Here is a 26,261-nt window from a genome sequence, read left to right as displayed (position 1 = left end):
CAGGTGCCCCTCAACACTATCACGTTTTTAAGTGGATTTTTATATATATCCTGTCACTGTATTTTGAAACCCAAGCTGACTCTGTCTTTTGATGGGATAATGCAACCTTTCCACATTTTGTTTGACAATGGGTACAAAGTACTTGATGGTTTATTTTAGGGAGAGGGGCAGAGAGAGGAGACACAGAATCCGAAGCAGCGGGCTCCAGGCTGCGAGCTGTCAGCACAGAGCCCGAAGCGGGGCTTGAACTCACAAGCCGTGAGATCATGACCTGAGCGGAATTCGTAACAGACTGAGCCACCCAGGCCCCCTTCCCTGGGGTTCCTAACCAAACACTCCTTGGGTGTGCAGAGTGGGGATTCTTTTTCTCAGCACTCCCTTCTGGAACCCTGTCCATTTCCAGATAGCCTCGGGTCTGTTTTCAGCTTAGAGAAATCTATTTGTTGTAGGATTATCGTTTCCTTGACTTTTTCTTTTATTTGCAAGTTAGCTGTCTTGACTGGAACCTCTGGTTTTGTAGCTTTGCCTCCTTCATTTCTGTCTCTGTGTACGTTTGCCACGAGCAATTTCTCCTGCTTTATCTTCCAGGCCACTACTTTGAGTCTGGAGGGTGACTATCCTCGCCTCCAATGAATAGTCCAGGGATATATTTTAAGTTTTAAAGTAGTCTTTTTTTCCTTTTGGGCTTTACTTGAATCTTCTTAAGAGTTCTATTTTGTTGTTGTTTAAGTTGTCACTGTGTTTTCCAGCCCCTCTATCTTGCCGATAGCCTTGTTTTTTTTTTTTTTTTTTTAATCCGATAATATACTTTCATGGTTTTTAAAAATCGAAACAATGTTAAAAAGTATATAGTAAGGGGCGCCTGGGTGGCTCAATCTGTTAGGCATCCAACTCTTGATTTCGGCTCAGGTCATATCTCACAGTTGGTGAGTTCGAGCCCCACCTCGGGCTCTGTGCTGACAGCACTGAACCTGTTTGGGGTTCTCTCTCTCCTCTCTCTGCCCCTCCTCTGCTCTCTCCCTCTCTCTCTCTCACCCCTGCTTCCATACCCTGTTCACCATCAGCTCAGAAGTCACCACGCTCATTAATCCTTTCTCTATTCTTTCACTGGTTCTTCAGACAAATACAAACTTGTAAGAATATGCATTTGATTACTTGATTTTCCGCCTCTCTCACATAAAGGTTGCATGCAATACACACAATCCTGTAACTTGCTTATCTTTTGCCTTTTTGATTTGACAGTGTATCTTGGAGATTGTGCACAGAGAGGGTCAGTCTCCTTCCTTCCAGCGGGGCAGGTTTTCCACCTTAGGGATGTATCATAATATATTTAACCAGTATACTGTTGACAGGCAGTTGCATGGTTTCCCATCTTTTGCAACTGTGAACGACGCTAGAAGAAATAATCTTTCACACACGTGCTGGTAAATCGAGGCTAAATCCCAGAAGTAGGTTTGCTGGGTCGAAGGGTAAACAGGGGGTAGTTGTTATATTTTGCCAAGTTGCTGTCCCCGCCCGTAGGGCTCATACATTCCCACCAGCACAAATGCGAGGGTCTGATTCCCCACGGCCTTGCCAACCAAGTCGCATCAAAATTTTGTTTTCTGCCAGTCTGATAGCAAAATGTAGGATCTTAAGATAGCTTAAATTTGCATTTCTCTTTGCAGTGAGGGTGAGCATCTTTACATAGATTTAAGGACTGTTTGTTTTTCTTTCTCTGTGAACCGTCTGTTCGTATCCTGTGCTCCTTTTTCTACTGAGTTGTTGGTCTTTTCCTTATTGGTTTCTAGGAGGTTTTGCTACACTAGGGAACACAGCTCTTTATCTCTTACCTGAGTTGTAATCTCCCTAAGATTGTCTTTTGACTTTGCTAATGTTGTTTTTTGGCCACACAAATTACTTAAAGTACATTTATTTATTTCTTTAATTTTTTTAATGTTTATTTATTTTTGAGAGAGACAGAGACAGAATGCGAGTGGGTTGGGGCAGAGAGAGAGAGCGAGGCACAGAATCCGAAGCAGGCTCCAGGCTCCGAGCTGTCAGCACAGAGCCTGACGCGGGGCTCGAACCCACGAACCGTGAGATCGTGACCTGGGCCAAAGTCGGACGCTCAACCGACTGAGCCACCCAGGTGCCCCACTTAAAGTACATATATGTGGTCAAATGTATAAATCATGTGCTTTATGGCTTTTAGATTTGGAGTCTCTGTTACAAAGGTCTTTTAAAAAAAAAAAAAAAAAAAAAAAGAGAGAGGACCGGCGGGGGGAGGGCGGGGGGTGGGGGGCAGAGAAAGAATCCCAAGCAGGCTCCGCGCTGTCAGCACAGAGCCTGATGCAAGGCTCAAACCCACTAACCGTGAGATCATGACCTGAGCTGAAACCAAGAGTCAGATGCTTAAGCGACCGAGCCAACCAGACGCCTTTACAAAAGTCTTTTTTAAATATAGAATGTTGCTCGTGTTTTCCTGTTTGAGTATTTTTATGGTTTCACTTTTAAAAAAAATAATTTTTTAATGTTTTATTTTATTTTTGAGAGACAGAGAGAGACAGCATGAGTGGGGGAGGAGCAGAGAGAGAGGGAGCCACAGAACCCGAAGCAGGCTCCAGGCTCCGAGATGTCCGCACAGAGCCCGTCGCACGGTTTGAACCCACAAACTGTGAGATCATGACCTGAGCCGAAGTCCGAATCCTAACCCACTGAGCCACCCAGGCGCCCCAATGGTTTCACTTGTTACATCTAAATCTTGGATCCTCTGGGGGTATATTTGAGCGGACAGAGTAAGATGTAGACCCACCTTTAATTATCTTCTTCTGGGTGGCCATCCAGCTGTCCTGTCACTTCTGACTGACAAGTTCCTCTTCCCACCATGACTTGTGATCGGTCTCTAGCACGTCCCGTCCCGTCCGGACCCGCTATATTAAGGCGGTGGGTTGGGTTGTGTTTGCTCTGCCTCTCTCCAGCCTCTGGCTTGTCAGAGGAGTGGGGTTTATGGGTCTTTGCTTGCAGTGCTGGGGTGGAGCCCTTGGAGCTTGGAGCAGAGGAGTGATGGTCTCTGGGGGCTGGGCAGACCCCTGCTAAGACACCATCAGGAGCTCTCCCTGCTCCCTTCCTGCCTTCCCGGTCTCCCCAACCTTGTGGGCAGAGAGTGCCTAGCTTACCTGTTTGGCTCCCTGTCAGCTCCTGGGGGTCACCTTGCCTTCCCTCTGGGGGCCCATGGTGGGCCTGGTCTGCCCCGGGGTCTCCCGGGTTCCCGGGCCAGCCAGCCCTGCCCACCAACTGGCACAGCCCCTTCATAGAGCGTAGCAGTCGGGGGAGAAAGGGGAGAAGCAGGACATGTTTAAGCTGCCGTATTTCCAGAATTCCTGGCACCGGAGCTGCATCATAAAGGGAGAGAAATTACGACCGAGGGTAGGGGGAGAGTTGGAAGGGCCAGTCCTTCTGGGTAAGAAACAGGGAACACCTCATAAAGTCATAACACTGAGAACGCACAATAGCAAAAAAGGTTGAGGGAGATGCTTTTCCCCTTTTCTTATGAAGATTTTCAAATAGGCAAAGAAGCAAAAAGAATATTAAAACGAATGTAATTATACCCATTACTAGATTTGACGATTGCTCCTTGCCAAGTTTGTTCTTTTGTGTGTGTGTGTGTGCCAAGAAATAATAAATTCCAGACTTTATCGCATCTCACCCCTAAAAAATTTAGCATCTATTTCTTAAAAATGTTTTTCTCCACAATCACAATACCATTACCATTGTTATATCTGACAAAATTAACATTAGTTCCTTACATATCATCTAAGACCCAGGCCATACTCACAGCTCCTTCATTGTCCTAAAACAAATCTCTCACAGACAGTTTTTTTTTTTTTAATTTTTTTGTTAATGTTTATTTCTGAGACAGAGAGAGACAGAGCATGAGTGGGGGAGGGGCAGAGAGAGGGAGACACAGAATCCGAAGCAGGCTCCAGGCTCCGAGCTGTCAGCACAGAGCCCGACGCGGGGCTCGAACTCACAGACTGCGAGATCATGACCTGAGCCGAAGCCGGACGCTCAACCGACTGGGCCACCCAGGCGCCCCACAGCCAGTTTGTTTGAACCAGGATTGGCTCAAGGGCCATGCGTTCCATTTGACTGTCCCGTCCCTCTCTTCCTGCCCTGACACAGAGACCAGACCAATTCCCTGCAGGACATCTACTCTAGATCTGAATGTTTGCTTCCTCGAGGTGGTGTTCCTCTAATCCCTGTGCTACCTGGGGACTGGTAGGTGTGAAAGGCTTAGGCGGGTCAGGTCACCCGGCTCAGTGACTCCAGGTCTCTGCTTGAGCAATCAAGATGACGCCAAGATGGGAAGAAGGAGGAGGAAGAAGGTGAACTTGGTTTGGGACGTGCGGCTTTTGAGGCATACCGAGGACACCCAGGGGGGCAGTTGGGTCTGCGCTCCTGGAGGCGGGGTTGCGGGTTGTTAAGTTAACCGAGATGGTTGGGCTTCCCCGGGGACAGTAGAGTGAGAAGGAAAGGTGAGAGCAGGCATCAGGGAAATGGGCGGAGGAAGAGGAGCCTGGGCCCCAGGCTGAGGAGGCAGACGAGGAGGGAGAGGGTTGTAAGGACTAAGTCCCGGAGGGGAGTCAGGCCCAAGGAGGACCACCTTTGTCATTGGGGAGGTAGTAGGAGACCTGAGCAGTGGGCTGGACGTCGGAGTGCGTGGACAGCGGGATGGCAGGTGCACACACGCGGGCAAGAAGGGGGTTCTGGAAACGAGGCAGGGAGAGCTGGGTCCAGGGGCGCGCTGTTTCTTTTTAAGATGGAGAGGCCTTGAGTTTGTTGAAAGGCCAAAGGGCCAAAGGCAGTCAGGTGGGAGGAGTTGGAGATCTGAGGAGAGGCAGCTTCTGAGCAAGTGAGAGACAATGGGGTCCCTGGGCCTAGGTTGGGGAGGTCGGCGTGGACGGGGGACCCTGGTCCCTCCACTGGGGAAGTGAGGAGGAATGGTGGGTGCAGGTGCAGATCCGTCTGAGGGGACGGGGCCCTGGCACATTTTCCTCCCGTGGCTCACGATGACAGCTTTTGCTGGCCGGCAAGTTCCTCGACGGACCGTTTCTGACTCCTCCTGGCCCAGCAGCAGGAGACCTTCTGGGTGTCTGGAGGCCTCACCCAGAGCACAGGGCGTGTGAGCGGCAAAGGGGCTCCACCCCAGGCCCCACCTGCCCTGGAGGAGCGAGCCAAACGCACGGCCCCATGAGGTCGCTAAGAGGCTGCGGGCAGAGTCCAGAGCTCAGGGCACTCAGTCGAAACCCAGAGCCAGAAAAGCAGGGGTTCAGCCCCGCTTTCTCCCCCACGTCCCCACTGGGTGTAGAAACCTCAGGGGACCTGCCTGGCCCTTTCACAGAACCCAACCCTGTGAGCAGGGAAGGGGGAGCTGGGGGGGAGGTGGAGAATGACAGCCCATTCTATGGGTAAAGAAACAGAGGCCCAGAGTTTCAGGGGGCTGCCCAGAGAGAAGCTAGGGCACAACCTATACAAGAAGCCATGTCTCTGGAATCCTGCTCTTTTTTCCTTTGAATCAAATGATGCTTCCGGCCCAAACCCCAGAGAAAACCCTCACCTCAGCCTGTTGTGTTTGGACTGTCAGGCTACAGGGCAAGCAATAAGATTACACTGAGCCTCACGTGGGCCTTAGCCCGTGTCCAGGCCCCAGCCCAAACCAGTTACACCAGACCCTGGGGTGGGGGGTGGGGGGCAGCTCTAGGCATGGTTCCCCACTATTCTGAGGCTTGAGGAGCCTGCGGGGTGACCCTCAGCTTTCCCACTGCACACGGCTGGGTGAGTCACTCAGGGCTAGGGCTGGGTACGGTGAGGCCTGGACTCTGTCCTGGAGAGGGTGTGCTCGGGGGAGGGACACCAGGACAGTTCTGTGCACTTGGCTAAGCTCACCGCCTCACTAAGGCAAAGATCACAGTTTATTCCCAACTCTCCCTCCACCCGGGTGGCATGGAGTCGGCAAAGGAGATCCTGTCCCCTCCGCAGCCACCTGAGCCAGACCCCGGGCTCCAGTCACTGGTTTGCAGGCATTTCTTTTGCCTCTGGCCCCAGAGAACGGATAGGATTTTCTGGTTGCACCTGCTTGTGCCCCAACACTGATGAGGGTTTTGCAGAGAAGGCGGGGGCGAGGACAGAGGGCCGGAGAGACGGGGCGAGGTGAAGCTGGCTTGTTCTGTCCCCTCCTCCACTGTGTGCCTCTGGAGGCCAGGTGAGGTGTGAGGGTGTGGGTGAGGGAGGAGGACCCCACTGGGGAGCTGCTGTGGTCGCATCTCACCTGGGGAAGCCCATACCCGAGGCCTGAGGCGCCAACCTCCCTGACCGAGAAGAACAGGCCAGAGCTGTGTGGGTTTTGCTCAGTCCCTATGGTGTGAGGCCAGAGCCCTCTGGGAGACGCCAGACATGGCGGCCAGGGTTCTTTCCGGGGAAGGTCAGCTGGTGGGCAGCCTTTTCTATGGTCCCAGTCTCCCACGCTGTCACTCTTGGTTCCTGCCCCAGGGAGACCCTGCCTGCTAACCCTACAGCAGGGCAGCACTGAGGGCCCAGGTTCCCACACCTGCCTCCTCTCTCCCCGTTCCTGCCCCAGCTCCTCCCTGCTGCCGGCTCAGAGTTTCTGGCCACTCTGGAATGTACACAGGCTGTTCCCATCTCCTGGGCCTGGCTCCGTCCCTCTTGGTGACTTGTCCTGTGTGTGTGTGTGGCCCATGTCCCTCAGGGTGGGGTCAGTGGGATGGGTCATGTATGTGACAAGTGGGAGGACTCCAGGCCTCTCTGCCTCTGGTGCTCCAGGCTTCTGAGCCCCACAAGGGACGGTAGGGGAGTGATACTAGAGCTTTGAGGGCAGAGTAGGGCCTAGGTCCCTGGCTTGCTGTGGATGTGGTCTGTCCAAATGTCCCACACCCCAAGCCTACACCACACCTAGCTCCACTTGGACGTCCCTGTCCTGAGCCTGCGGTAGGTGCAGGGAAGGAGTGGCCTGGGGGACATGGGCAGGGGAGAAAAGAGGGCCAGGGCTGGGAGCAGGAGGGTTACTGAAATGGGAGAGCAGAAGATGAGGGGTCTGGCATCCGGGATAGAAGATGGGGGTCAGAGCCTGATCTGGGAGCTGGGCGGCCAGGGGGGAGACCCTCGGGTGTCAGAGCCGCTCTGAGAGTGTCAGGAAGACAAGGAGGTCCTTGGCCTGGAGGGGGTCGGCAGCTTCTCACCAGGGACAGGCTGCGCCCATGGTGCCAGACTGCGGTTTGGACACCCGATGGGAGGGTGAAGAGAGGAGAGACCCGGGGAAGCTGTTGGTGTAAGGTTGTGGGGAGGCTACATGCGTCTCGGTGGCCCAGGCTGGAGGAGACGGTCAAGGCGAGTAGACTGTGGTGTGGTCAACATCCCTCCCATTCCCTGTGTGGCTGGAAGACTCCAGACACTGGCTCTCGCTCTGATACCACATCTGCCCAGACCCCTTCCTCTTTGAGACGTCCCCCGCTCACCCCGCGACACACACACAAGCTTCCTCTTCCCCATCACATCCTCCCCGGGCCTGCGGGGAGCTGATGGCCACTCCGCGTCCTGTCCATGCCAGCCCAGGCGCCAGCACCCAACCGCCCCCTCTGCCTGCTCCCAGGTGCACAGCCTGCCCCTCCCCCACCTGTGGTCCCGGTGCCACCCTGCCCCACGGCTGTATCTGGCCTGGGACTCAGAACTTGCCAGTCATCAGAGCATAGCACAGGAAGGCCCGTTTGTCCCTGGACGCATAAAAATACCCCAGACCTGAGTGAGACACCACCCCCTTTCCCCCACCCCACCCTTTCTCAGGCAGTCTCTGTCTCAGGCTAGCACTTCCGCAGCCCTGACAGGAAATGGGCTGGAGGCTCAGCCTCCCGCCATCTCAAAGCAACTTCTTGTTTCCCCCTTGCCCCGTGCCAGCCCTGGGGTTGTGCCCCTTGGCTCCACCCCTGAAGCCTTCCCAGGGCTCTGTCCCAGCAGCTCAGTGGGGACAGGATGGTGGACATGATTGCCAAGCTGACCAGGAGGCAGAGTCGGGCCCTGCGGGGACAGGTAGGGGACCCTGGCGTTTGGGGGCAAGCTTGGCCTCTGATGGGGAGGGCTGAGGGCGTCTGGCCTGTTAGGAGCTGGATGAGCTGGGTTTGGGGGCAGGACATCTCCCAGATTTGGGGGGACTCCTCCCTTCTTGCCTCTTTCCTCTTCCAAGGCCTTGCCGGTCTGAGAGGGGCTGTGGAGGGGCGCTGAGACCCGGTGATCGGTGATCGGGGTGGAAGAGGGGAAGAGGGGCAGGCCTGCCACCTGTTTGCGGGGAGGGGAGGGAACTGGAAACGGGGTGCTGGGGGGCCAGGCAGCTGGGTGTGGTGAGAGCCAGGGCGCCTCTTAGCTCTGTCCTTGGGCCTGAGGTGGGAGATCACTTCCCCTTTCCTACTTGGAAAACGTACGTGTCTCTGTCATGATTGGGGTCTGGGCCTCAAGAGCTGTTGGTGCCCTAGTCAGGGTCTGTTGATGGGCTGCGACGGGGTGTCGTCTGGGCCTCCAGGAGCTGTGGGCAGGGGGGTGCCGGGCCCTGCTCTAACCTGGGCGAGCCTCCCCTTGAAGGCCAGAGGGCACGGAGGGACTGGCCCCACCTGGCTTCCAGTCTGATCCTGGCTGTGGCTCTGCCAGGAGAGGAAAACGCCTCTATCTTAGCACTGTGAGGGTTCTGCAGAGAGTTCTAGAGTTTGAAGGGGCCTCAGGGCTGCAGTACCCCTAACTGCTCACCTCCAGTGAAGGCCCCTTACTACCCCCTGAAGCAGCCCCAATCCTTAGAATGTGCTTCCTTCCAAGGAACCCTGCCCTCTGCTCCCACTAGGCCTCTGATTTGCGGTCCGGAGCCCCACAAGGTGATTCTGTATCTTCCCTTCCTTGTGACAGCCCTATCGTGCTGGGGGCCTACACATCTACCCCTGTATCTCCTCTACCTGCTAGGGCTGTTCCTTGTGCAAGATCCCCATCAACCTGACCAGCCTGGGACTCCCCGAGGACACACAGCCAAGTCTAGCAGCCTGCCAGTGGAAATCCCCAGTCCAAAGAGCCTGGCTCCTTCCTTAGCTCACCCACCCCCCATATGACCCTCCAGCCTCAGTGGATCCAGCTGGGGTGGGTAGGAGGTGCGTCTAGTCCTCCCAAGGAGTCTCCTGGCTCCTGTGCCGAACCCTCATTCCCAGAAAGTCCCTGCTCAAAGCTAACTCCCGTCTCTCCTGTAGTGTCGGATATGTGTGTTTGTTGTCTGCTGTGAAATGTAGCATGGAATTGACCCGGGTACTCTAGCAGTAAGTATCCTTGGTGGATCGGCTGTGTGCTTCAGGGCAGCGGGCTGCCTGCTAGAGGGTGACTGAGGAGGGTTACATCATCCTGGGTCCTGCTCTCAAAAACCTCCTGCCTTTTGGGGTCAGAGGAGGTAGGCAGACGGGTGGACGATGAACTGGCCAGCAGAGTAGAACGCCACCAGGCCGTAAATGGAGCCCGGCTCTCCAGGATGTTTGGAGCTGGGGACCAGCAGAGGAGCAGGATTTGGGTAGGCAGAGAATGTTCTAGGCTGGGGAACCGACTGGAGTGAAAGTACAGTGATAGGAAGATGCCTTTTGTGTGTGGGGGGAGGGTCAGTGGGCGCGTGTGGGTGGAATCCAGGTTGCCCAGGAGGGCTGCAGTGGGCACAGCGAAAGGAGAAGTGGGGTGGAGGGTCCTGTCTCAGCCACACAAGGGCTTCTGGGGTGAGGGAGAGGAGTGAGGAACTGATGTATCCAACTCTTCCTCCTCCCTCCGAGCCTGGGACCTGCCACCGGGTGCTCTCAGACGGCAACACTATCTCCTCGTTAGCAGTAATCATCCCTGACGTGCTGTGCATTTCACTCAGAACCCTGCTCGGCTCCCTCCCCACTCCCCGGCCATTTACCCGAGCTGCTCAATAGGGATTTGGGTCCATTTGTTCACTGCTGCATTCCCAGTGCCTAGGACAGGGCCTGCACGGAACAGGTGAACCTTCGTGGGACAAATGAATGGATTTTTAGGCACCTACCTAAGGCCTGGGGAGAGGCCGCCTTGACAGGACTTGCTTCCCCTCTTGGGGAGTTTACAGTTCAGTGAAGGCATCACAGCAACAGAGGAACTTCTGTGATTAGAAAAGGAGCGGAGGGGGGGGGTGGTGGTGGTTATTATATAAAATTTTGAGAAAAGCTTAAAGAAGAAAAAAGTTTAAAGAAACAAATAAAAACAAACCCAATCCCTATAATTACACTGCCCAGAGATAACCTCTGTTAGCATTTTGGAGGGTTTCTGAAAATACATAACTAGAACTATCTGCTGTTTACCGTGTCGAAATCTGCATTTCCCTCATAGCATTATATGTTCTTAGAAAACAGTATTAATCTTGTGCTACTCTGCGGCCTGGGGTTTGATAATGTGGCTATCTATCTCTCCGGTGGGCTGAGGGTGCTAGGCTGTGGTGGGCACACGAGAGGAAGCTCAGGAAGGGCCTTGAACCTGACACCTGAGCTGAGTCCTGAGTCCACCAGGTGAGAAAGGGGCAGGGATGGGCCTAGGCAAGCTGTGATAAAAGACACAGGAGAGAGGGTGGGACCTCCAGCAACTGCATGCTAGGGCTACTGGAGCGTAAAGTTCAAGGCAAAGGGCCAGGAATGGCAGGAAATAAGACGGGAGGTAGGCAGGTGGGACAGACTTTGCCCCGCAGGTGGCAGAGAGCGGTAAGGGTGTTAAGCATGCCCTGACTTACATTCTGTGTGAAGGGAGCTTCCAGCCCACCTCACTTTTCTTTGGAGGGGGAAGAGGGCCTCACCTTTCTTTGCTCCTCCTTCCTCCCTCCCATCTGGCTCTCCCCTCTCTTTCCCTTCTCTGCAATTGGTTCCGAGGACTGCAAAACCCACATTCAGGAAGTTCCAGTCTCAGATCCAGAGGCAGTACTGATTCCAGTCCCGGATCTTTCTGGGCCAGGAAGGAAGAAGGGGTGGGGGCTGTAGAATGCAGCAGGGCCCTGCCCCTGTGTGACCTGAATGGGAGAGGAAGAGGAATGGGTCTGAGGCCATGTCTCTATTCATGCCCAACCGGTTGATTCGCGCTCCCCTCCCCGCCCGGGTCTAGTGCACACTGAGCGCACACCCGGGAGAACTCAGTTATTGATATTTTATTATTGTTAATAAATAATGTAACTGCCCTAGGCCTTTGGGACACCTCATACTTTACAATGCATATTTTACAATGCACTTTCAAGAATATTTCCTCATTCTTGGGGCGCCTGGGTGGCTCAGTCGGTTAAGCGTCTGACTTCGCTCAGGTCATGATCTCAGATTAGTGAGTTCGAGCCCCGCGTCGGACTCCGTGCTGACAGCTCGGAGCCTGCTTCGGATTCTGTGTCTCCCCCTCTCTCTGTTCCTCCCCCGCTCATGCTCTCTCTCCTTCAAAAATAAATAAAAACATTAAAAAAAAAAAAAAAGAATATTTCCTCATTCTCTCTTCACTACAATTTCCGGACCGGCAGCCGGCGGAACAGACGCGGCGGGGTGGGGAGGGGGTGTGCTCTGACTTGCCAAAGGTCAACCAGATGGCAAGTGGCCGAATCGGGACTGTCTGACTCCGGAGATGCCCTGAAGGTCACGTCCCCTCCCTCCTCCCACAGGTGGACGACCCCTCGGAGCCCGTGTACGCGAACGTAGAGCGGCAGCCTCCGGCCACTTCGCCCGGCGCCACCGCGGTGCCCCGCCCCCAGGCGTGGGAGACGCACACGGACGCGGGCACCGGGCGCCCCTACTACTACAACCCGGACACGGGCGTGACCACCTGGGAGTCGCCCTTCGAGGCTGCTGAGGGCGCCTCCAGCCCGGCCACCTCCCCGACCTCGGTGGGCAGCCGCGAGAGCCTCGAGACAGACTGGGGCCAGTACTGGGATGAGGAGAGCCGCAGGGTGTTCTTCTACAACCCGCTGACGGGCGAGGCCGTCTGGGAAGACGAGCCCGACGACGAGCCCGAGGACGACCTGGAGATGCAGCCGGGACTGAGTCCGCTCAGCCCCAGGGACCAGAGGGTGAGGGGGCGGAGCCTGGCCCGGGTGGGCGGGGTCTCTTTGGGCCTCTGCCCCCGCCTCTTGCTGCCCACAGCCCCCAAGAACGAGGGAGGGGGCGGGGCCTGGCCGGGGTGGGCGGGGTCTCTTTGGGCCTCTGCCCCCCGCCCCTTGCTGCCCACGACCCCTGAGAATGAGGGAGGGGGCGGGGCCTGGCCGGGGTGGGCGGGTGGCTTTAAGGGACCCCTGGATAAGGGAGGGGGCGGGGCCAAGGCGGAGCAGCTCTGAGGGTCTCAGACCCCACCTCCTGCTCCCCGCAGCCCCCAGACCGCTGGTGAGGGGACGTGGCCTGGCGTCTGTACTGGCTCTGAGACCCTCTGACTCCGTTTTCTGTACCCTGCAGCCCCCTACCCCTGAGACGGACTACCCCGAGTCGCTGACCAGTTACCCCGAGGAGGACTATTCCCCCGTGGGCTCTTTCAGTGAGCCACGGTCCGCCTCTCCCTTGGCCACGCCCCCCGGCTGGTCTTGCCACGTGAGCCCCGAGGGGCAGACGCTCTACACCAACCACTTCACCCAGGAGCAGGTAGGGGCAGCGGGCAGATGGGCGCAGACAGCCCCTGGGTCACTTCTTCAGCTCTTCCTCACCAGGAGCTCCCCTTAACACCATGAACTGCAGCTCCTGAGCAAGCTCCAAGACCCCCCCACCCCGCCCCGTCTTCTGCACCTGACCCTCCGGACTCCTGGGGGCTATACTGGGAAACTTTTCCTCCCCTCCCATGAGCCGGGCTTGGAGCCCTGACCATCCCTCTCCCCACAGTGGATGAGGCTGGAGGACGAACGCGGGAAGCCCTACTTCTACAACCCAGATGAGGACTCGGTTCAGTGGGAGCTGCCCCAGGTAACTAACTGGGAAAGCGAGAGTCCTGGGGAGAAGGGAGGGCATTATACCTGACACTGTCTTTCTCCCCAGGTTCCTGTCCCTGCCCCTCGAAGCATCTGCAAATCCAGCCAGAACAGTGAGACCCCAGCCCAGGACAGCCCCCCTGAGGAGAAGGTAAAGGAAAGAGCATGTAGGCCCTAGCAGAAGAAATCGGGGCTTCCTGGAGGTCGAGGGGCCTGGGGCGGGGACGGGCATGTCACCTCCATAGGCCCCAGCACTAGCCTGAGCTGAATGAACCTGGATCTGGGTCATCCTGGGCCCAGGTTTGGGTGAGGTTGGGAGCCGGGAGGAAATCTCTCCTGCTGGGGTGGGAGCAGGCACCCCACCAGCAGCAGCAGCAGAAAGGGGTCAGTGATGACTCAGGCCCCGCCTGGAAGGAGTTGCCGGCTGTTGGGGAGACTAGCCCCTGCCTGCCCTGTGGCTCAGCCCCTTAACCCCCTCCTCTTTCCCCTTGTCTTTCTAAGATCAAGACCCTGGACAAGGCCGGTGTGCTGCATCGCACCAAGACAGTGGACAAAGGAAAGCGGCTCCGGTGAGAGCCTGTCTGCGTTCAGACTAGGGCAGGGCGGGCCTTAATTAAGATGACATTTACTGAGCACATCCCATATCGAGGCTTTTATTTATTTTTTTTTAAGTTTATTTATATAAGCAATCTCTACAGCAAATGTGGGGCTCGAACTCACAGCCCCGAGATGAAGAGTCAGTTCCATATGCCAGGCTCTTGTTAATCTTCATAGCAACTTTCTAAGAGGTCCCGTGAGGACACACTGAGGCACTGAGAGATAGTGACTTCTCCAGGGTCCCTTGGCCACCACGTGTTAGAACTGGGAGTCCAGCCCTCACAGTTGGGTGCCCCAAGCTGAGCTGTGTTCTTAAGCTCTGTGCCCCGCTCCTGTGGGTGGAAGGGGGCCTCAGCCCAGGGCCCAGTGCAAGCTTGGCCACCCCCCACTTCCCTACCCCCACCTAGGAAGAAGCACTGGAGCGCCTCCTGGACGGTGCTGGAGGGTGGCATCCTGACTTTCTTCAAGGACTCCAAGGCCTCAGCTGCAGGCGGCCTGGTAAGGCCCAGGCCCCGGCACAGGGACCATCCCATCTGCTTCTGATTCCTGCGGCTCTTTACCTGATCTGGCTTGTCTAAGGCTAGGTCTGAGACAGTGGAATATGAGTGCCAACGGAGCTGGGCCTTGGCAGGGGGTGACGACAGCAGATTCAGCCCACGACAAGTGCTTCCAGCCACCCTGGGCATGGGGAGCAGTCCTTGAGGGTGGCCTCCCCAGCCTGGTGGGCAGGCAGACTGGGGACTGGGCACACCTGCTCCTGGGGATGAGAGCTGTGCTCCTTTCTCCTCTCCTCCTGGGTGAGCAGGCAGCAAAGGACCAGCCCGTCCAGGATCTCTAGGTTCTAGGAACCCCTGGGCCCGCTTTCCCCATCCTGTCCCTGGAGCCAGGAGCCCTGGCAGGCCTGTCTGAGCTGAGGGCTCCTGGTAACTGTGCTCCCCCCAATCCTTCTCCCCTCTCCCACAGAGGCAGCCTCCCAAGCTCTCCACCCCTGAGTACACAGTGGATCTGAGGGGGGCCTCTCTCTCCTGGGCCCCCAAAGACAAATCTAGCAGGAAGAATGTGCTGGAGGTGAGTGATAGGGGTTGGGAGAAGGAGAAGGGGCTTACTGATGGCTTGAGACCCTCATTAGGCAAGCCTCAAGAAGGGGGACCTGGGGAGAGTGGGACTGGAATTCTCAGGGCTCAAAGCCAAAGTTGCCCCCACCCCGGGCATCTGCCCACAGCGTTTCTGGCATCACGGATTCTGCGGTTCCCTCTCCAGGAACTGGGTTCAAGTTCCTGGCTCTAGAGGGTGTTGAGAAGCAGGGGTCTCTGCGGAATGAAACTCATGCCTAGAAAGGCGGCCCTCATCCCAGACAGGAGACTCTCTGTCCCCCACTACTCACTTAGACAGGCCGGAAACCTGCTCTGGCTGATCAGAGACCAGCTTCCAGCTGAACTGGGTCCTCAGTGAATAAGCTGGGTCCCCGGTTTCCCAGGCTCCCCTAGCAGGAAGACAGAGGCCACGTGGGGCCCAGGCAAGGACCCTTATGGTACCACACATTCCACTGCCCACATGTGGTCTTGCTTTGAAATTACCTTTACCCTCACCTCCGTCCCCAAAAGTTCTGAGGCAGCTCACAACAAGAACACGTGTGGTGAGCTGGTAAAATCCACTGAAAAGCCAGCACCAGCCACAACAAGTCAGAGGAAGGGGTCAGTGTGGAGAGGCATCAGGAGGCAGCTGATGTACAGGTGCTAGGTTGTTGCTAAAAAAAAAAAAAAAAAAAAAAAAAAAAAAAAAAAAAAAATTACATAGTTCTTATTGATGAGGGAGGGGGGCTTTCCCCAATTTTGAGGGAAATCAAAGCTCTTTCCTAACCCTTAGCTCTTTTTTTTTTTAATATTTTATTTAATTTTCAAGAGAGAGAGTGGGGGAGAGGCAGGGGGCAGGGGCGCGGACAGAGGATCTGAAGTGGGCCCTGAGCTGACAGGGTGATAGCAGCAAGCCCAATGCAGGGCTCGAATCATGAACCGCGAGATCATGACCTGAGCTGAAGTTGGGCATGCAACTGACTGAGCCACCCAGGCGCCCCAGCTCTTTTTTTTTTTTTTTATTTAATTTATTTATTTGGAGAGAGAGAGAGAGAGCGTGCACATGTGTGTGAGTGGGGAAGAGGCAGAGGGAAAGGGAGAGGGAGAGAGAGAATCACAGGCTCCGAGCTGTCAGCACAGAGCTCCGACGTGGGGCTCGAACTCACAAACTGTGAGATCGTGACCTGAGCAGAGATCAAGAGTCAGACACTTAACCAACTGAGCCACCCAGGCGCTCCCCCTAACCTTTAACTCCCGAAGCAATTTTTAGTGTGGAGCTCCATTCTAGTTTAGCTGCTTCAGGTAACATGAGAAAAGCCATGAGCATAACCTCACCATTCAGCTCAGAAAATGCAGTTCTGCAAGGCACTTGAGTATGTAGTCTTCACCAAGCTTCGTGCAGTTCTAGAACCAGTGTTATCCACAGAGCAGGCTTGGAAAACCAGTTTGATCTCATGAGCTACTCTGTTCAGTCCGTCTGGAGCCTTCTCCAGGCTTAGCAGCGTCAAGTGCTGTGACCAATTAGCAATGTCTGTCACGGGTGCCAGACCGGAGAACGTCACTTTGCTGTGCATGTCCCTTCCCTGACCTAAAGGGACGTCCTTCAACCAGTGCTCTATAAATGTCATCCCTCTGACTTGGCTTTTGATGAAAGCTTCTGAATAAATGCTTCTGAGCTGTCTTTTCTGGCAAGAACTGGAAGGCAGATGGTACTTGTGGAAGTTATTCAAGCTGTTGGAAAGGCTGACAGTCTTGAACGGAAGCGGAGGAGCCCCCTGCTTCTGCTTCTTGGCCGCAGGTGGCCATCCTCCCTCCATTCAGGGGTGGCCTGCAGGCTCCTCTAGGATTTTTCTCAAGAGACAGCCCCAGATTCTATATCATGGCCAAGGTAGTTGGGCCGGGCAAATTTTCACAGCCAGTCTTCCTTGTCACTCCAGAGCCACAGGAAACTTCAGTAATAGTCCTCCAAAAACAGCTAGTTTGGGGCAGCTCAGCTTGCCTGTGCATTTAACAGGATGAACGTTTTGTGAAATCTGTTGCTACGTATACGTACAATATAGCCTTTCCTTCCGTATGAAACTTTCAGATATGAACGGATGTTGTTTTGAGAGGCCCCTGGTCTGCCCATCTGTAACAGATATGCTGTCACTTACTGCATAAGGCATTCCAAAGTGGAATGCCTCGGCCCCGGGGGTGAGGCCCTTGCTCTATTATGCCTTCAGTTCCTGGGGACAAGGACAGATCATCTCCACCATTTCTCTGCCCCGCCCCCGCCCCCCCCTCCCCCCCCCCCAAGGCCTTGCTCCGGGGTAGACCCAGGGAACCAGAGATGACTGAGTGACTTGTGTCTCTCCAGCTACGGAGCCGAGATGGCTCAGAGTACCTGATCCAGCACGACTCAGAGGCCATTATCAGCACCTGGCACAAGGCCATCGGTGAGGGCATCCAGGAGCTGGTAAGCAGAGCCCGGGGGCCTCTGGGGCTGGTGGGTCGGCCATTACACAGAGCAGCTGGGCCCACTGTGGGTCGGGCATCTGAGGATAAATGTCCCTCCCTGCAGATGGGCCGCCGAAGAAATAGTCTCTCATAAGTAGGCAAATCCAGCCTGTGGGGTTGCAGGGGTTGGCCCCGCAGGAGGGTTCTCCTAGGGGTGGAGACACAGCCTAGAGGAATGTCCTGTTTCAAGGGAGGCTGGAAGAAAAGTAAGTATCCAAGAAAGAGCCTCTGTACTAGAACGACAGGCTAAAACCACAAGTTAAAATTTTAAGCTATTAAAATTTTAAAGTTAAAGAAGAGTCGACTATTTTTTTAGGTTCAAAAAATTAATTACATAGAGTTAGGACAGACCTCCTCTGACAGCCATTCACCTGGGAACAACCTGGGGCCTTTTGACCCTCGTTTCCCTAGGAGCCAGCAGGGGGTACAGAATTTGGCTGTATTCCTAGAGGTAGGAATCCAGATCTAGGGCGGTGATGCTGGTGCAGTTGTGGGCAGTGCGGAGGCCTCAGCTGGAACTGCTAGTTCAGAACCAGGAGCCACATAGTGAGGAATGCTAACCTAGTGGAGTGTGCACAGAGGAGCTAGGATAATACGGGAAAGGGGGGCCAGGATAAGAAAGAGTGGGAGAGAACAGGATAACTGTCTCCAGCAGCTGAAGGGCTTCCAAGCAGCCAAGGGAGGTGAAGTTTCTGAGATTCCCCTGGTGGAAGGAGGTCAGGGGAGGTTAACTGGAGAAGGGAACAGTGCACTCTGCCTGGGAGTCACCAGGGCCGCTGGGAGGGGCGTCGGGGTCCCCGCCCCAGCCCAGATGGACCTCCAGCTGGCACCGGGCTCTGCCACTCTGAGGCCCCGTGATTCCAGTCCTCAGACCTGCCCCCGGAGGAGGAAAGCGAGAGCAGCAACGCGGACTTCGGGTCCAGGGAGCGCCTGGGAAGCTGGCTGGAGGGTGAGGCGCGGCCCACTGCAGGTGCGCGGGGAGGGGGAGGGGGGCGGAGGGCGTCTCCTGGGGGCGGGGGTTGGGGGGTGGAACAGGGGACGACCCGCCCGGCCAGTCCCGGCGCCACCGAGCGACTCGGCCCCCGCATGCCCGTGCCCAGGCGCAGCCACCGCGGAGAGCGACCTGAGCAAGGTCCGGCACAAGCTCCGCAAGTTCCTGCTGAGGCGACCCACGCTGCAGTCGCTGCGGGAGAAGGGCTACATCAAAGGTACGGGAGGGAGCCGGCGAGCGCGGCGCGGGCGGCTGGGGGGCCGGGCAGCGCTGACGGGCCTCTCCCCCAGACCAGGTGTTCGGCTGCGCGCTGGCCGCGCTGTGTGAACGCGAGAGGAGCTCGGTGCCGCGCTTCGTACAGCAGTGCATCCGCACCGTCGAGGCCCGGGGTACGCGCGGCGCCCTGAGGCCTCCCTCCGGGGCCGCTTGGCGGAGAACCCTGGGCGGGCGCAGGGCGGCGGAGGGAGAACGGGAGCCCCTGGGTAGGAGCCATAGCGGGAGCTTTAGACCCATCCCACCAAACCCGAGGTCAGCGCCTCCGTCTGCCCCAGGGCTGGACATCGACGGCCTGTACCGCATCAGTGGAAATCTGGCCACCATCCAGAAGCTGCGCTATAAGGTGGACCACGGTGAGGCCCGTCCTCCGTCCCCGACCCCAGGGCCTGAAGGCGCAAAGGGGTGCTAACCGCCTCTTCCTCTCCCCGCCCCCAACCTTCCTTCCCCCATCGCCGTGTGGCAGATGAGCGCCTGGACCTGGAGGATGGGCGCTGGGAGGACGTCCACGTGATCACCGGCGCCCTGAAGCTCTTCTTTCGAGAGCTGCCGGAGCCCCTCTTTCCCTTCTCGCACTTCCGCCAGTTCATCGAGGCCATCAGTGAGCGCTAGGGGAGGTGGGGGGGGGGGGGGGCGGGGGGGTGGGGCCGGCCTGCCTCGGACACCCCCTTGGCTGGACCCCGCCCCCACTCTCCCCACTGGGACTCAGCCCCTCCGTTCCCCTGGCCGAGCCGACCCTCCCTTCCCTAGAGCTGCCGGACCAGGCCCAGCGCGGCCGCCGTGTGCGGGACCTGGTGCGCTCGCTGCCCGCCCCCAACCACGACACGCTGCGGCTGCTCTTCCAGCACCTGTGCAGGTGAGCCGGCCAGCCGCGCGGGAATGGGGAGGCAGGTGCTGGCGGACGCCCCCCCCACGCCCCCCCCTCCAGCTCTGGGCCCTGATGGCCTCCCTCCCCACCCCACCCCCCGCCCCCCTGCAGGGTGATCGAGCACGGCGATCAGAACCGCATGTCCGTGCAGAGCGTGGCCATAGTGTTCGGGCCTACGCTGCTGCGGCCCGAGACTGAGGAAACCAGCATGCCCATGACCATGGTGTTCCAGAGTCAGGTGGTGGAGCTCATCCTGCAGCGGTGTTCAGACATCTTCCGGCCGCACTGACAGCCGACCCCACCCTCACCCCCGACGCTGGCGCTGCGGACGTGGGACTGGGGACCGCGACAGTGGTCCCACCATAGAAGCTGGACGGTTGGAGGCCGCTTGGCCAAACTCTTATCTGTGAGACCCGCCGCCTCCCATCGGTCCGCAGGCGGATGTGAAATCTGCACCGCTGGGTGCAGTATGGTGACCCCTGGTGGGCAGTTTGCAAAATGTGATTCCCCCTGCACCCCCACCACCCCCCCCCCCGCCCCCCACCGCCCTGGCCTGTCTTGTTTGGGGCTTCTTTGGGTTCGATTCTTTATTACATAGACACCTACTGTGTGTGTGTGTGTGTGTGTGTGTGTGTGTGTGTGTGTGAGAGAGAGAGAGACAGAGACAGAGACAGAGAATTGTGGGGGTGAGTTTGATTTCCCAGATGGGCCATGCCCCGGGGGAGGACTTGGGGTGAGGGGCTTCTCAGCTTTTTCAGGCCTGCACCTGGTCAGGCCTTCAAGGACGCCCTCCCTGTGGGGCCCCGGCCCTGTGTGGGTCATGAAGCAGCAACATACACCTTCCTTCCTTCCCCACTGCCCTGCCTTGCCTCAGGCGCAGCTCCTGCCTGACTCTCAGTGGCTGACTGTGGGCCATTTTCATCTGCTTCCCTGATCCAGGCCTCTGCCCTCCCTGATCCACTCATGTTCTGAGCAAGGGTTCTCCATATTCACTAAGCGCATACCCCGCGCTGGCCACCTGCCATGCACCGTTTCCACACACAGTCAGTCCCGTTGTACAAATGAAGAAACCGAGGCAGAGGCAAAGTGACTTGTTCAGGGTCCCGTGGGGGTGATGGGTCGGACTGCCCAGCTCAGGCTCCTCTCGCAGCACAGCACAGCCTCCCAGGAGGCCCTTTCCTCCAAGCTATCCCTCTCCTCCAAACCCCATCGTGGGCTTACGGGGAAAGCAAAAGAAATGAAGGTAGGTTCTGTCTGGGCCTTGGGAGACCCTCAGGGCAGAGGGGAAACCCGCCCCAGCTGGGGGAGGGGGAATTAGCACTGGCAAGGGGTCCCCAGCCCCTCTCAGCGCCCTGGCCGCTCGGCACGCCTGCCTGGCGCCCACCTGGTCATAAAGAGCTGGGAGAGGCCTGCAGGGTTGGGGGAAGGGGGGTACAGCCTCTGGAAAGGGAGCGTGAGCCCCAGGGGCAGCAATGCCCTCTCCCTCCTCATACACAAACCACCTCAGTTTGTGGGTCTCGCCCCACCCTCCACCCCCCTCCCCAGCTACCGTTCATTTCTTCGACAAACAATAGGAACTGATATTTATTGACATTTGCGCCACGCCAAGCATTTCACCCGGATCGTCTCAGTTTCTCACAGCCAATATTTATTGTCTGCTCCTCCACGCCGGGCACTGTGTGCTGGGGCGGGGGGTGCCATCCACGCCACCGCTCTGGTGGAGCACCTGGCCCGGTGGCCGACCCAAGCCCACCTCACATGCCAGCAGGGCCGGGACAAAAGTACAAACGGAGGCCCCCCCCAATGCATCGAAATATTGTAAAGTTACAAATCAAGATATAACTGTTAAATAAAAATATGTTCTATTCTCCTACTTTGGTAAATACACGTTCATAATGACCTAATGACCAGGTTCCAATGTAAACTTCTGTGACTCTTCTGAGTTCTGTGCCCGGGTGTGTTGGCACGAGAAGAGCTGGCTCCTGCTGTCCTGTGGCCACCCGCATGGTCCACCCTTAAGGGAATGGGCCTGGGGCCACTTGGGCAGGGAATTCTGGGGTCTTGCATATCGGGAGCAGGGTCCAAAGGGAAGGGCCTGGGCTCCAAGGGGTCTCACAGATTCCTCATCCTGTGGGGAGAGAGAAAGGGGGTTAAGAGTAGAACCTTCTAAAGAGGAAGATCCACAGCAGGGCAAGGATTCCTCTCACCCAGGCCTAAGGACAGAACTAAACAGAGGTTAAACAACTGATTACGTGGTTACATTATTGTGTACAAAAGCTAAGAAAAAACGCAGGGTGCCCTAAAGGCGTGTCACTCGGGAGTGGCTTTCCCTCAGGAGCCTGAGATGCTTCTGCAGAAGCCCCATTTGAGCTAAGCACTAAAGAATCAAGAGACGTCAACAAGATGAGGACTTGAGGGAAGGGTGTCCAGCCAGAGGAACAGCATGTGCAAAGGCTCTGAGGCAAGAAGGCTTGTGGAGAGAACAAAATCTGAAAAGACGGGGTGCCTGGGTGGCTCAATCAGTTAAGCGTCTTGACTTCAGCTCAGGTCAGAATCTCCCGGTTGGTGGGTTTGAGCCCCACGTCAGGCTCTGTGCTGACAGCACGGATCCTACTTGGGATTCTCTCTCTCTCCCTTTCTCTCTGCCCCCCCAAATAAACTTTTAAAAAATCTGAAAAGACCATTGTGACTAGAGCCCATACAACCAGTGAGCATGTGTGAGAGGTGACGCAGGAAAGGCAGGCAGGGGACAGGGTGTGCCTGTGAACGGGGCAGGGGCGGGGGGGGGGAGGGGCTGTGGCAGGAGGACCCTTGGGCAGGGAGGTCTTGGGAAGCATCCGCTCCCCTGACCATCCTCACCCCACCCCAGGCTCCTGACCCTGTCGACGCCTTGGTGAGCAGACAAGGTAGCAGCAGGCAGAGAATTTCCAGAATCAGTCACCGGGAGGAGCTTCAGAAATCACCCACTGTCAATGAGGAACCTCCTAGAGAGACGATGTCCTAACTCACCTGAGGTCACATGGCAGCTTGGTGACAGAGCCTTGCCCGGAGCTTCAAGTGTGGGCTCCGCCATAAATCCTCAACACCCCGCACAGGGCACGGGAGCACGGCAGGTGCTCCCTGAATATATTTGGAATGAATCGGATTGTGTCTGGAGACACAAAGAAAGATACATAAAAATAGTAGCTGCCCTCTTGAAGCACCAGCTGGTTGGGAGACAGACCTAAAAATAAGGGACAGTAGCACCGCTGATAAGGGCTGTCACTGAGGGCTCTCTCCCCAGCCTGCCCCCACTGAGCAGATGCTCCAGATCCTGCTATAGCCGGGCATCTGCCCCCGAAGCTGCCCCAGAAAAAACCAGTGCCCGCCTGGTTGCCAAGCCCAGTGGACAATGCCCAGTCCTCATGCAAGTGGACACGTGAAGTGCTTATTGTCCCCCCACGAAGCACGCCGCTCCTCCGCCTGCCGCCTCGTGGGTCTCTGCCCGCTCTGGAGACAGCGATGCCCCCTTGGAGGGGGGGTGCCGTCAGCCCATTGCTCTCTCCCCTCCACCCTCCCTAAGGGCCCTCATCCATTCCTTTCTGGGGACTCAGTCACCAGGCCCGCACGTGGGTCACCCAAAAATCTCTCACCAGCCTGGACCCCTCTCCCCTGAGTTCCAAGTGCAAACGGCCGCCTGCGCGGATGGCTCCCAGACACCCTGAGAGCCACCTGCCTGCAGCAAAACTCTGAAAGCAGCCCTTCTCCCTGCTTCTGGGCCTCGCCCTCCACTTACCAGTCCCCTTCCCCTCCCCGCTGGCCCTTGTCTTCTACCTCCTGACTGCCTCCTGTCCCCCTCCCCCTCAGTCTCTCATCCGGGTGACCCAGCCAATTGCCCTGCCTTCCTCCCCTTCACCTGCCTCTTCCTCCTCCTCCTCTCAGCTCCCCCGTCCCCCCAGCTCTCAGCACATGGGCTCCGGGCATTTGCATTTGTGCTTCCCCACTAGGCTGCTGGCCAGCATGTCTTTACCCGTCCCCTCACGGCCACATAAATACCATTGGATGGACATTCCTTTTTTTTTTTTTTTTTTAATATTTTATTTATTTTTGAGAGAGAGAGCTAGAGAGCATGCGAGCGGGGGAAGGGCAGAGAGAGAGGCCAACAGAGGCTCCGAGGCAGGCTCTGCGCTGACAGCTGAGAGCCTGATTTGGGGCTTGAACTGGAACGGTGAGATCATGACCTGAGCCGAAGTCTGGCGCTTAACCGACTGCGCCGCCCCGGGCGCCCCTACATTTCTTTATGCGTTCACTAATCGGTGAACATTTGGGTGGTTTCCACTTCGGGGCTATTGTGGATGATGCTGCTGTGAGCCCTCGTGTCCAAGGTTTTATGTGGACACGCCGTCTCAGCGTGGGCTGCCGTAACAAAATGCCACAGATTGGGTGGCCCGGACAACAGAAACTGTTTCTCACAGCTCTGTGGCTGGAAGTCTCCGATCAGGCTGCCTTCCTGGCTTGCAAGACAGCTGCCTTCTTGCCGTGTGCTCATGGGGCAGAGAAAGAGAGAGAGAGATCACCTCTTCCTTATCTTACAGGGACACGGATCCCATCGCGGGGGCCCCCTGTCCTCCTGGGCCCTACCTCCAAGTATCACCACATTGGGAGTTAGGGCTTTGGCCTACGAATTGCAGGGGTGGGGGGTGGGGGCGGTGAACACAATCATTCAGACCAACCACGGATGTCTTAATTCCCTGGGGTACCCACCCAGGCGTGGACTTGCTGGGTCAGATGGTCACTCTACGTTTCACTTTTGGAGGAACCAAAACTACGGTTTTCTACGGTGGCTGAATCATTTTACACTCTCCCCAGCAACGTGTGAGGGTTTCTGTTCTCTCCCACCTTCCGCAACCACTGCCCCACAGACTCTTTCTCCTCAAACCTCTGGCCCTCCCCGCCTCCTCTCACTCTCGCTCTCCCTCTGGCTCTCTCGCTCTCGCTCTCTCTCCCTCTCCAGATGGCCTCACCTCTACTTCACAGAAATGATGGAAACCCTCAACATCCCACCAGCAAAACTTACAGCTGGCTCACCGCATCCTCCCTCCCTCGCCTCCTGGCCCCCAGGTACCTCAGAGCAGACGTCACTCCAGGGCTCAGCTAATCTCCTCCCTTTTCCAGAAGGTAGCCACTATCACTGGCCAACTCTCTCTCCTCCTCATTGAACTGCTGTCTCAGGTGGGTCTCCCCAGGAAATGGAAAGAAGGAAGCTCACTGGGGAGCGGTCTCGGGAGCCACACCTGGTGGGGGTGGGGGATGAAGGCCGCAGGATCAGGCTGAGGGGAAACTGAGCTGGGATACAGGCCCCTCCCAGCCTCCGCCGACCCCGCGGGCAGCTCTGGAGCTGGGACAGCCTCAGTGTTGTCCCACGTTGTGGCAAGGGGGCCAGACCTTTATTAACCACCTCATCATCCAGTCGCTGGATGAGGCCCGTCTTGGGAGGGGGGATGGGGGAAGGCCCATGAATTTAGGCCAAGAGACTCTTCAGCCCAAGGCATGTCCTAGAGAGCGGCTCAGACGGGACCTGTCAGCAGTCAACCCCGCCACCCCCTGGGGAACTAGGCACCCGGGACACCCACTGCAACATCCAGCCAGCTCTTTCCTCCCTCCATTTGCTGACTTTGTTCATGCTTTGACCCCCACACACCATCAGACTCCCGAATTTCCCCCCTAAACTTCCCAACGATCCCACCTCGATAACTGCTGGACGCTGGGGGGTCCTCGTATCAGTCGTTCCCTTGGGAGCACCGATCTCTGCTGACCACCCCCTCCTTGGAAACATTCTCTTGCTCTTGGCTTGCACACCGCCACCTCCCCCTGGGCCTGCCCACTCCGGCCACAGCATCTCATTCCCTTTCGCCCAGCTGGAAAGGTCAGTGTCCTCGGACCCAGCGCCTCCTCTCCCTCTGTACTCGCTCCCTGAGTGACGCGACCCACACCCACGGCATCGGGGCCTCGCTCATCCATAGCCCCAGGCCTGACTGCTCCCAGAAGCTCCAGACCCCTGTGTCTCCCTGACAACCTGACATCTGCCTGCGCCCGTCCTCAGACTAGATTCATGACCTTCCCCAAACCCAGCCCTCGCCCAGTGAAATGGCTGCATGACCCTCCAAGCTGGGCAAGTCAGAAACCTGGGGGTATGGCCTTCTCGCTCTTTCTCCCCCTCTCTCCACCCTCCACACCTGATCTATGTCCCCGTTTTGTCAGTTCTACCTCTCACATCCACCCACTTCTCTCCAACGAGAGTCCCACTTAGTCTCAGGGGCTCACATCTCCTGCCTGGACCACTGCAGTAGCCTCCCAGCAACGCCCCCCCTTCCCACATCCTCTTTCCCCCACCCCACCCACGCTCATTTAAAATGACAAACCTGAGGGGCGCCTGGGTGGCTCAGTCAGTTAAGCGTCCGACTTCAGCTCAGGTCATGATCTCAAGGTTCATGGGTTCGAGCCCCGTGTTGGGCTCTGTGCTGACAGCTCGGAGCCTGGAGCCCGCTTCAGATTCTGTGTCTCCCTCTCTCTCTGCCCCTCCCCTGCTCACACTGTGCGTCTCTCTCTCTCAAATATAAGTGAACATTAAAAAAAATTAAAATTAGGGGCGCCTGGGTGACTCAGTTGCTTAAGCGTCCGACTTCAACTCAGGTCACGATCTCGCAGTCCGTGAGTTCGAGCCCCGCGTTGGGCTCTGGGCTGATGGCTCGGAGCCTGGAGCCTGCTTCCGATTCTGTGTCTCCCTCTTTCTCTGCCCCTCCCCTGTTCATGCTCTGTCTCTCTCTGTCTGAAAAATAAATAAACGTCAAAAAAAAAATTAAAATTACAAACCTAATAGGGGCGCCTGGATGGCTCAGTTGGTTAAGCGCCCGCTCTTGACCGCGGCTCAGGTCATGATCTCATGATTCATGGGATCGAGCCCTGCGTGGGGCCTCTGCACCGAAAGTGCGGAGC

The 26,261-nt window shown here is 56.9% G+C and overlaps 1 protein-coding gene across 5 annotated transcripts in view; it reads left to right on the top strand.

The window, feature by feature from the left end:
• The window catches only part of ARHGAP27 (Rho GTPase activating protein 27), a 31,193-nt gene extending 10,034 nt beyond the window's left edge, over nt 1-21,159 (top strand). For 2 of the 5 annotated variants that reach the window (XM_045489274.1, XM_045489277.1), the window contains 15 exons: nt 11,702-12,106; nt 12,486-12,668; nt 12,903-12,983; nt 13,056-13,139; nt 13,490-13,557; nt 13,993-14,083; nt 14,549-14,653; nt 17,015-17,113; nt 18,019-18,124; nt 18,255-18,362; nt 18,436-18,534; nt 18,697-18,774; nt 18,885-19,019; nt 19,169-19,274; nt 19,398-21,159. In XM_045489274.1, the coding sequence (XP_045345230.1) occupies nt 11,702-12,106; nt 12,486-12,668; nt 12,903-12,983; nt 13,056-13,139; nt 13,490-13,557; nt 13,993-14,083; nt 14,549-14,653; nt 17,015-17,113; nt 18,019-18,124; nt 18,255-18,362; nt 18,436-18,534; nt 18,697-18,774; nt 18,885-19,019; nt 19,169-19,274; nt 19,398-19,575 (1,926 nt within the window). In that variant the 3' untranslated portion in view covers nt 19,576-21,159. Of the gene's footprint in view, nt 1-5,797; nt 8,083-11,701; nt 12,107-12,485; nt 12,669-12,902; nt 12,984-13,055; nt 13,140-13,489; nt 13,558-13,992; nt 14,084-14,548; nt 14,654-17,014; nt 17,114-18,018; nt 18,125-18,254; nt 18,363-18,435; nt 18,775-18,884; nt 19,020-19,168; nt 19,275-19,397 lie in introns of those variants that run through there. The other 3 variants (XM_045489276.1, XM_045489275.1, XM_045489273.1) reach the window with 3 other exon arrangements.
• Nucleotides 21,160-26,261: the final 5,102 nt, after the last annotated feature.

The sequence above is a fragment of the Leopardus geoffroyi genome, chromosome E1, assembly GCF_018350155.1.
Source record: "Leopardus geoffroyi isolate Oge1 chromosome E1, O.geoffroyi_Oge1_pat1.0, whole genome shotgun sequence".
Lineage (NCBI taxonomy): Eukaryota > Metazoa > Chordata > Mammalia > Carnivora > Felidae > Leopardus > Leopardus geoffroyi.
This window is presented reverse-complemented; position numbering and strand designations above follow the sequence as displayed.